The 11,178-nt window shown below is 43.5% G+C and overlaps 1 protein-coding gene across 1 annotated transcript; it reads left to right on the top strand.

Annotated features, from left to right (window-relative positions):
* The first annotated feature begins 891 nt into the window (after positions 1-891).
* LOC310812691 (uncharacterized protein) lies at positions 892-8,597 on the top strand. The gene is made up of 3 exons (XM_083681347.1): positions 892-1,066; positions 1,299-2,060; positions 2,665-8,597. Exons 1-3 carry the CDS (start codon positions 1,018-1,020, stop codon positions 8,076-8,078), a joined length of 6,225 nt encoding a protein of 2,074 aa, XP_083537473.1. The 5' UTR covers positions 892-1,017; the 3' UTR covers positions 8,079-8,597.
* The last annotated feature ends 2,581 nt before the right edge of the window (positions 8,598-11,178 follow it).

Below are 11,178 nucleotides of genomic sequence, written 5' to 3'. Positions count from 1 at the left end.
GTTCACAATTACATTATCTTATCACAACAGTGGGAGGGTCACAATAAGCCTGAGGTACAGTCTTACAGGTTCTTAATTTTATCAGACATTGGGACCATTGTGTCTATTCTGTTTAATGGTCACAAATCAAAGCTGTCATTTATTTTGTATGCTTAAAAAACCCCCACTGACACTGAGGAAAAGGTGAATCATAGCAATGAGCTAATGTGTGTGTTAGTCTGGAACTGAGAAATGGGAACACACTGTACCATACTATATGCCAGTGAGGGCCGCAATAGAACCAAGGTGTTAACAAGTCTGTGTAGTATCACACACATGTCAGAGGGGTGGTATATACTGTATACAGCAGTGGAGGCTTTTGCAGGTAAAAATCGGAGGACGGGCTCATTGTAATGCATGGAATGGAATGAGGAACGGTATCAAACACGTGTTTTTTGACATAAGCATGTCAAAAAAGATGTCCTAATGTTATTAAAAAAAAAGCTTACAGAGTAATGTTACTCAAATTCTCCCTATAGTGCATACAGCACACAGCACATAAAGGTATCATTCTTCAACATCAATATCAACAGTAATCAAATGTGTTACAGCCCTGCAGAAAACGGTCCAATTAACCCTGTGCACATAAACTGGTGAGAAGAAGTGCTACAGAGGATCCACCCTTGTTACCACAGAGCAGTGTGAGCTACAGAGCAGCACAGCAGCAGCACTGGCCACAAAGCCGTCTTGCTCGATCTCCTCACCCAGCCTACTGAGGTTTAACTTAACAAGAAGGCAGAGGGTGTCGACACCAGCTCTTTATTTCCTGTGTTCTAACATGAGTGTGTCTGAAAAACCACAGGTTGGTCACGTGATGGGAGAGTTCCTCATTCTGTGTTCCGCTCTCAGAGACTTTAGAGAGTTTTGTTACTGTGCAACAAACTCATGGCAACAGCCTCCCTGATATAGAGAGATTGCAATCGAAAAAGAGGAAGGAGGAAGTGAAAACATAAGGGGAAGAAGAGAGAAAGAAAAGAGATGGAGACAGAGGATGAGCTGAGCCCTCCTTTCTCGTTGTCAACTGGTGGTGAGTTTCCTATGAATGCACAGTTCTAACATGAAAGATGATATGTGAAACACAATATTGTGACTGAGGAATGTAGAGAGAGCTTTTTTTTATGTAAACATCGACTGAAATCTGGGGGAATAGTGAAGTCAATGGTAAATGTTCTCATTGTGATTTCATCGGTACACTTCTTCTGCCTCATGTCAGTCAGTGTTTGGTCACACTGAGGAAGTCCTATTGTCTTGTTTTACAGATGAGACTATGCAAGCTGTTGAGGTAAAAGAGGTGACTCCCTCACCAAATGCTGCCCCTATCCCAGAGCTGAGGTTGGTTCTGCTGGGAAGGAAAGGAGCAGGGAAGAGCTCAGCGGCCAATACCATTCTGGGAGGAGTAAATTGGTTCGAGAGCGGCAGACCAACAGAGGAGTGTGTGAAGAGGAGGGCGGATGTGTCAGGGAGACGCGTCACAGTGGTGGACACCCCCGGGTGGGAGTGGTACTACCCACTCAACAGCACCCCCGGATGGGTCCGTAGAGAGACCCTGCGCAGTGTCTCCCTGTGCCTCCCCGGACCCCACGCCGTGCTGCTAGTGGTACGCTCCTGCGCCTCAGTGACAGAGGCCTACACTAGCCAGATAGACGAGCACCTGGAGCCCCTGGGGGAGGCGGTATGGGACCATACCATTGTGCTGTTCATTATGGGGGACGAGCTGGGTCTGCTGCCCATGGAGCAGAGGATCCTGACAGGTGGGGCAGCATTCCAGAGGCTCCTTCAGAGGTGTGGGAACAGGTACCATGTCCTAGATAACAGGAGCCGGGGCGACAGAGCACAAGTCAGCGATCTGATGATGAAAATGGAGGAGATGGTAGTGGGGAAGGCGGGAGGACATTTTGGGCCAGATCCAGTCGTCCTGGGCCTGGAAGCGGACGGGAAGAGGAGAGCGAGAGAACGCAGGAAGAAGCAGAGACACATGGAGGGGCTGACACAGAGGGGGACCATCAGAGCTGCACTCATGAGTGAGTTGATACAATGTTGTTACCACAGTAATTACAGTGTTACTCATGTTGTTGCCACAGTAATTACAGTGTTACTCGTGTTGTTACCACAGTAATTACAGTGTTACTACACAAGTGTAGGGGTAACTTAATGTTAACCGTTAAACCAGCATGTGGGCATAACATCCATCCTACATTTAATGTTACTGCTTTATTGATAAAAACACTGTAATTACGTGTTGTTACCACAGTAATTACAGTGTTACTACACAAGTGTAGGGGTAACTTAATGTTAACCGTTAAACCAGCATGTGGGCATAACATCCATCCTACATTTAATGTTACTGCTTTATTGATAAAAACACTGTAATTACGTGTTGTTACCACAGTAATTACAGTGTTACTACACAAGTGTAGGGGTAACTTAATGTTAACCGTTAAACCAGCATGTGGGCATAACATCCATCCTACATTTAATGTTACTGCTTTATTGATAAAAACAGTCCATAGGAACTAGCAATAGTTAATATGTAAAAATACTTATTAATATGTTAATCTGTTATTCTGCACACTCAAATAGCTAAATAAGATCATTCTGAAGTGATGTATCCTTTCTCCCTGACAGGTGATGGCTCCCAGGCATCTGAGTGGGACGGGAGGCAGCTGTTCTCCAAGGGCTCCCGTCGTCTCCCTGAGCTGAGACTAGTCCTGCTGGGGGAGAGAGAGACCGGGAAAAGTTCTGCAGGGAACACCATCCTGGGAGGAGGAGGCGGGTTCTTCCAAACAGGGAGCGTGACCGAGGAGTGTGCCCGCAGGCAGGCGGAGGTGGCCATGAGGCTGGTGACCGTGGTGGACACTCCAGGGTGGGAGTGTGGAGCGGCGGGGCCGACCCCAGAGAGGGTGAAGAGGGAGCTGTTGGCCAGTGTAGTGCTGTGTCCACCAGGGCCCCATACTCTGCTCCTGACCCTGAGAGTGGATACCCTGGTCAGCGCCAGCCCTGTCAGGGAGCACCTGGGGCTCCTGGGAGATGGAGTCTGGAGGCATACGATCCTGCTGTTTACCCATGGGGATCAGCTGAGGGAGGGGGTGGGCATCGAGCAGCACATCCAGAGCGGGGGTAGGGACCTCCAGTGGCTGGTGGAGAAGTGTGGGAACAGGTACCACGTTATCAGCAATATTGATGGAGGTGGAGGTGGAGATGCCACCCAGGTGACAGGGCTCCTGGAGAAGATAGAGAAGATGGCTGCAGGGAACAGGTGTGAGGCCTTCTCGGCCCTGGTACAAGAGGTGAGTGACCTCAGCAGACAGAAGAATGACAAATTCAACCAGCGACTGAAAGACATGAGTGACAAGATGTTGCGCCAGGACTCGGAACTAAAGAAGATGAGAGAGAGGGTGGAGAAGAGCATCAGGTGGTTCTTTGAGAGGAAGAAGAAAGTGAAATCACCGGGGAAGGCGGACGCTGAAAAAGAGGAAGAGGAGGAGGAGAAAAGGAATGATGGCAGGAAGAATGAAATGGGCGAACTGGAGGAGAGGATGAGGTGGCTGACAGAGGATAAGGAGATTCAGATTCAGGATTTGAGTGCAGAGAACGACAGGGTCATAGCTGTGCTCCATCAGAAAAGCAGAGAGCAAGAGGAAGGGATCATCAAACTGGAGGAGAAAGAGATAGAGATTGAAGAGCTGGAAGAGAGAATTGATGAGCAGCAATTAAAGCTGCTCAACCTTGAGCGTGTGATTGTGGAGAGAGAACGAGAGAGAAAAGAGAAGGAGGAAAAGATGAGAGGAAAGCAACAGGGATGGAGAAAGGAAGTAGAGGAATTACAATACAGGATAAACATGGAGGAGAAAGAAAAAGGAGAGTTGGTGGAAAAAGCTAAAGCATTAGAGAGCGAGATGGCGGAGTCAAAACAGTGGTATGAGGAGAAACTTTTACAGAATGACAGAGAGGTAGAGGCAAAACTGCAAGACAAAGAGAAAGAGAGGGTGGGAACGGAAAAACAGCATGAGAAAGAGATGGAGAGAAAACTGCATGAAAAAGAGAAAGAGGTGGAGAGAAAACTGCATGAAAAAGAGAAAGAAGGAGAAGAAAAACTGATTGAAAAAGAGAAAGAGATGGAGAAGATGAAACTAGAGCAAGAGAAACAGTTGGAAGGAAAACTACATGAAAAGGAGAATGAGGTAGAAGAAAAACTGATTGAAAAAGAGAAAGAGATGGAGAGAAAACTGCATGAAAAAGAGAAAGAGATGGAGAGAAAACTGCATGAAAATGAGAAAGAGATCGAGGGGATGAAGCTACAACATGAGAACGAGATGGAGAAAAAACTGCATGAAAAAGAAAAGGCAGTGGAAGGGTTGAAAGAAATGCATGAGAGAGAGATGGAGAACAAACTGAATGAAAAGGAGAATGAGGTAGAAGAAAAACTGATTGAAAAAGAGAAAGAGATGGAGAGAAAACTGCATGAAAATGAGAAAGAGATCGAGGGGATGAAGCTACAACATGAGAACGAGATGGAGAAAAAACTGCATGAAAAAGAAAAGGCAGTGGAAGGGTTGAAAGAAATGCATGAGAGAGAAATGGAGAACAAACTGAATGAAAAGGAGAAAGAGCTGGACGAGTTTAGACAAGAACAAGAGAAGGAGATGGAGGAAATGAAACTACAGCAAGAGAAAGAGATGGAGAGAAAATTGCATGAAAAGGAGAAAGAGATGGAGAGAAAACTGCATGAAAATGAGAAAGAGATCGAGGGGATGAAGCTACAACATGAGAGAGAGATGGAGAACAAACTGAATGAAGAGGAGAAAGAGGTAGAAGAAAAACTGATTGAAAATGAGAAAGAGATGGAGAGAAAACTGCATGAAAATGAGAAAGAGATGGAGAGAAAACTGCATGAAAATGAGAAAGAGATGGAGAGAAAACTGCATGAAAAAGAAAAGGCAGTGGAAGGGTTGAAAGAAATGCATGAGAAAGAAATGGAGAACAAACTGAATGAAAAGGAGAAAGAGCTGGACGAGTTTAGACAAGAACAAGAGAAGGAGATGAAGAGAAAACTGAATAAAAAAGAGAATGAGATGGAGGAAATGAAACTACAGCAAGAGAAAGAGATGGAGAGAAAATTGCATGAAAAAGAGAAAGAGATCGAGGGGATGAAGCTACAACATGAGAAAGAGGTGGAGAGAAATCTAGATGAAAAAAATAACACAGTGGAAGGGTTGAAAGAAATGCATGAGAGAGAGATGGAGAACAAACTGAATGAAAAGGAGAAAGAAATGGAAGGAAAACTTAATGAAAAAGAGAAAGAGATGGAGAGAAAACTGCATGAAAATGAGAAAGAGATCGAGGGGATGAAGCTACAACATGAGAAAGAGATGGAGAAAAAACTGAATGAAAAGGAGAAAGAAATGGAAGGAAAACTTAATGAAAAAGTCAAAGAGATGGAAGAGATGAAGCTGCTCACTGAGATCAGGGAGGCGGAATGGATAGATAAACAAAAAAAGAGGAATGAGTGGGAAGAGAAAGAAATGAACAAGCTGAGAGAAATCATTGAAAACAAAACTAATGAAATAACATGGGAACAGCGATTAGTTAAAGACAAAGAAAACGAGATTGAAGAAGCAAAGGGGAGATGTGCTAACCATGAAAAAGAAATTGAGCAGCTGAAAGAAGATAACGAGCTGAAAGCCTGTGAAATAATAGCAAGGCAACAGTGGCACACAGAGAACGAGAAGAAAAGAGACACAGAAACAATGGAGACACTGAATGAGAAAGAAAAGCAGCTCAACAACTTAAAACAACATGACCAGGAGAACGAGAAAGAAATTAATGCATTAAAGAAAACCATTAAACAAACAAAGACAGAGCTTGACAAACTGACTTCCAAAATGGAGAATGAAATGATGAACATGATACAGGAATATGAAGGGGAAATCAAAAGGAAAGGAGAAGAAATGGGGTCGGTTTTAAAGGAGAAAGAGAGCACTATTAGCCAACTGCAGTTAATGGATAAAGAAAATCAGAGGCACATTTCTGACATGACAGAGCGCTATGTGGACAGCCAGAGGAGAGTTGAGGACCTGCAGGATCAGAACACAAAGATAAAGAAAGACATGGACAACCTCAGACAGAGGTGTGAGCAGAACTGGAAGGCTCAGAGGACCAAGAGTGAGAGCAGAGAGACAGAGATCAGAGAGCTGCTCTGTAAATACAAGGAACAGTTGAAAACCACGGACGCAGAAATCAACAATGTGTTGCAGAAACGAGACCTGGAGGTTGCTGCAATAAAAAAGGTGAATTATGAACAACAGAGAGAGATGGAGAGGAGGAAAGAGAAGGATGAGGAGGACAGAGAGCAACAGTTAAATGAGATGAGACAGCATTATGACAGGCAGTTGGCAGAGAGACAAAATGAGCTAAAATTGAAGGATGGGGAAAAGGAACAGGAGCTTGTGAACAAGGAGAGAAATCTTGACGAGCGGGAAGGGGAACTAGAGAGAAGTAAAGAAGAACTGAGTAAGAGACAAAAAAAACTTATTATGGAAGAGGAAGAGCTATTTGAAAGAAAGAGAGAGTTAACAGGAACAAAACGAGAACTAAAAAACTGGAAAGGAAATTTAGAAATAGGCGAGAGGAAGCACAAGCAAAGACAAGAAGAACTGGAGAACCAGAGACAAGGCCTTGAAATCAGGGCGCTTCAATTGGGTGATAGGGAAAAAGAGGTCAGGAACAGTGTTGTGCGAGATCTGGAGAGAAGAGAGGAAGATCTCAAAGAGAGGATACAAGGGCTGGAAAACAGGGAACACAATCTAATGAATGGAGAGCAAGAGCTGCTGAAATGGAGAAAAGATATGGACAAATGTGAAGAAAAACAGCATGATATGAGAAGAAGAGAGGAAGATTTACCGGAAAGAATGCAAAAGCTGAATAGTTGTGATCAACGACTAGAACGACAAGCAACTGAGCAAGAGAGAAGAGGGGGTAAAAGGCTGAAGAAAAAGGAGCTTGAACTGAACCATTCAGAGCGAAATCTGGATAATGAAGAGCATGAGGTGGAGACCAAAGAGTTTAATGGACTTAAAGCAAGCCATGGAATACATGGGACTGATGAATGTGATGTCACCCTAGGGGCTTTAGAGGATGCCCATACCATGTATCAGGAGATAGGGCTGGTGGAGGAGATTGGATGGGAAATGCAGGGAGAGGAATTTGAGAGAAAGGGGGCCATAACAGATCAGGAGATGGAATCAGCCTCGTCAGCCATCCTATACAGTAACCGTAAGTTTGAAAAAATACTGGAGCTAGAAGAGAGAGAAGAGGAAGAGAAAGATCTGGAAGAGGATTTCAAAGAGAGAGAGGGTGAAAAGGAAGAGGAAGAGGAGAGGAAGGAGGAAGGGGAGAAGGATATGGATAATTTAGATATGACTGTTATCAGAGACTTCAAGTCATCTCCCAGTCCAGGACCAGATAAAACAAACAATAAAGACTTCCCAGGATCTGAGTTGAGGTTGGTGCTCTTGGGGGAGTCATGGTCCTCTCGTCACCCAGCAGGGCTCACCATCCTGGGCAGAGAGGCGTCAGACCCAGGGGGTTCCCCTTCCAGGCCATGGAGGGGACAGATGGCCGGGAGGCAGGTCAGTGTGGTGGAACCACTGGGACTGAAGTGGCGTGACGGACCTGACATCACAGATGCAACACAACAACGCCAGAACATCATACATAGTGTGTCAATGTCTCACCCAGGTCCCCATGCCTTCCTACTGGTCATACCAGCATATCTCTCATTCACACAGAAGTACAGGAGATCTGTGGAATATCATATAGAAGTGCTTGGGGAGGATGTATGGCGACGCACCATGGTGCTGTTTACATGGGGGGAAGTATTAGGGGAGAGCACAGAGCAGCACATCCTGAGGAATGGGGACCTCACATGGCTTATTGGGAAATGTAGAGGCAGATATCATGTTCTAACCAGTAGGAAAAGTAACTCAGTAGAGCTGATGGAGAAGATAGGGGAGATGGTGGCAGAAAACTGTGAATGTTAGTCCACCACAATAAAGAATGGATCTTTGAATTAATGAAGATAAAGAAAATGATGGAGTTAGATAGATAAAAGATCGCACAAGCTGTTCGGAAAGACAACTTTGTAAAGAGGTCAAGGGAAGGATAAGTTGTATTTCATGTATCTGGCTGTTTATTACTCTATTTATAATTAGGATGTATTATTGGGTATTTTCAATGTCCATGCTTTAATATCTAATCATTTCCCAAAGCTACATTTTACAGATGGAGCATGTATGACTGCTTTGTGCTAAGGGAAACAGTTGGACTTCATGAGTTCAGAGTTTCTCCACAAGATGGAGACCTTGTATAGAGAGAATGTATGTTGAATAGCAACCAATCACCTGCACTGACGTACAGAAATCGGAGGTTTGATTAGGACAATGTGAGTGAAATAGGAGGGAGAGTAAATGCATATTCTAGCCTTAGGCTACTGGGAAAAAAGAGGAAGAGCTACACATATTATAAGATAAAACGTTCATCATTAAAAATGACTAACTTGTTACCATTAAACCTTTGGGAGTTTATTTTTCAGTATGGATTCGGATTGGGTGTATTAAAGCGTTTGTTGTATACATATATTTCACACTAAATACACAGACACTACACTAAAACTGTTAATAACTCTTTAAATGTTTGGTAATGTGTTTCAACAGAACAACAAACAACGCCAGATATTTCTGGGAATTTCAAAGTGCCTCATAAAATATACATTTCAGACTACAAAGACTGATATTTTATAGAGAAGAGCGCAGAGAAGCGAACCGTTCCGCAATTATAACCCTGGGGAGTCGCCATTTCACTGAGAAAACTCTCCCGTTGACAGGTAAATTATGAGTCTATAAGAGAGGTCTATGGCTTTTAAAAGCATGAGGCTTTTATACCAAAGGAAAAGAGAAAACAAACTGCTTTTCTAGCTCACAGACTGATACAGGACCCAAAACACTCACATGCAATCAACGATAATTGTGGTGTGTCGTGCAAGCGGTCGTCTTTCCAGCGAGGTTGCTACTTTTGTATCCATTCATTGTTCAATGTGAGCTGTCAGTCAAAGCGCGAAGGCTGGAAGAGCGAAATGGCTCTTCAAAGAATTCTATTTTCAAAATGTTTGAACGTCACTGCGGGGGGCAACTATCTCAAAGTGTTTCTTCGAATTCACATGTTGTCGGTTAAATAAGGCGGCTCGTCTAACGGCAATGAGTGTTAGTATTCCATGGAATCTCTTGTCATACTTTTACATATAGTTACCCCGTGCATTTGACTTCAGGAGTCCTACTTTTCCTTGCAAAACAAATCGTAATCTCTTTCCCAGGGAGGAGGTTAAACAAATCTAGACTTTGTATACATCATATAGTGAAAACACACACACGTTTTGTGATGATCTCCCTCGTCTTTTTTGAGACAATTGTAAACAAATAGTATATTTGTTTTATTCAAAGCCTGTTGTTTCATAGTTAATCCTAGAGTGCCACTTATTGATCATGCTCATGACCTCACATGATTGCCCATACAGTAAAGACACACACACGCACGCACGCACGCACACACACTCACTCACTCACTCACTCACTCACTCACTCACTCAAGAAGAGGATCTTTGTCACTGTCTAAAAGGGAGGTACAGAGCCCTCAAACTACCCTCTCTCCATTTAGGGTCATTCTCATGATGTTACTGTAATGCAGTAGGATAAAGATCACATTATATTCCATAGGTCATCTGTGAATCCATCTACACTCATATACTCTGTGTGGTTCAGTAGCAACAGTGGTGGATGATAAAAAACACTTTTAGGCAACCTCTTACTGGTTCCAGTTGGCAGTGGCTTGGATTGGACCACTCTCACCTTTTTTTAGAGTCCTTGTGAGGCTGCATTTACATAGCCTATCGGTAGATCCATACAGCACACATTCTCTGCCATCTACAAGTGGTGCTGTAAAAATACTAGGCTATGTTAAAACTGGAGTTAATGGTTTAGTTTATTTCTATTAGGAGTACGCTACGCACACTCATTTGAATAATGGCTTTTCTAACAATGAGTTTTTCCCTACACTTGACCTCAAGGAGGAGAAAAAAAAACATAGTGATTTTGCTTTAACGTTTTCATTAATATTCAAGTGGTTTTAATAGGTTTATTCCTGTCACAACACAATTAGAATAACAGTCAGTGAGCAGCATCCAATATTGAAAGCTGCTCACTGTGTGTTTAATAGACAGAAAGCCTAAGAAGTCTATCTAATGCTTTATGATGAATTGCATTGCTAGATTTTGATTAGTCTTATGAAAAGATAAATTGAAGAAAATAATGCCGTACTCTAGCCATCTACGAGGCTCACCATACTCATGCCAAAGTGAATGTTTTGTTCTTTGACTTCTTCTTACAGTAGAGGATACAGTCTCCACATTACCTCCCAAATGGGCTTTGTTTATATGTTGATTTGAAAGCACTTGGACTGTGAAGGTCACAGTGAGCATATTAGGCAACCGTTTCTATTTTTAAAAAAAAGAAATTTGGGGGGGGGGGGGGGGGGGGTTGTTTATCCTGAATCTTGCTTTTGATCCAGCATTTGGATTGTGGAGGTAGAAAGGCGCTTTGGAGGGAGATATGTGAGATATGAAGCGTGCCTCTAAAGGTCAGGCTGGTCTCTCAAGGGGAGGACATGTATTCAACCTGATGGACCATGAGGAGGTCTGATCCCCCCCACCCCCCCACACACACACACACGCACACACACTGCCCCTGTATACACGCCTGCCCCCCTCCTTGTACCTCTTCAACCCCTAACGGCCTGAAGTCTGAATTAGGTGGCTTACACGGGTGACATCTGCATGGCCATTTAAACCAACCCAGGTTGTTAGGCCTCATCCCTAGTTGAGCTCTCACTCAAAATAGATTCGGTGCACAAAACAACCATCCAGAACAATAACATCACTTTACATCAAGACTTCTCTTCCTCTTCAGAGATGGGAGTTTGGCACTCGGGCCAAGAATAGAAAGTGTTCCCAAACATGCAAAATGCCATCTCTGTTATGAATAGAAGTGAATAGCGAGATGCTCAAGAAAAAGAGCTCATGGTGAAATTAAT

This window comes from Argentina silus (assembly GCF_951799395.1).
Source record: "Argentina silus genome assembly, chromosome: 1".
Classification (NCBI taxonomy): Eukaryota; Metazoa; Chordata; class Actinopteri; order Argentiniformes; family Argentinidae; genus Argentina; species Argentina silus.
Note: the sequence above shows the minus strand (reverse complement) of the source record. Positions and strands in the feature narration are given on the sequence as shown.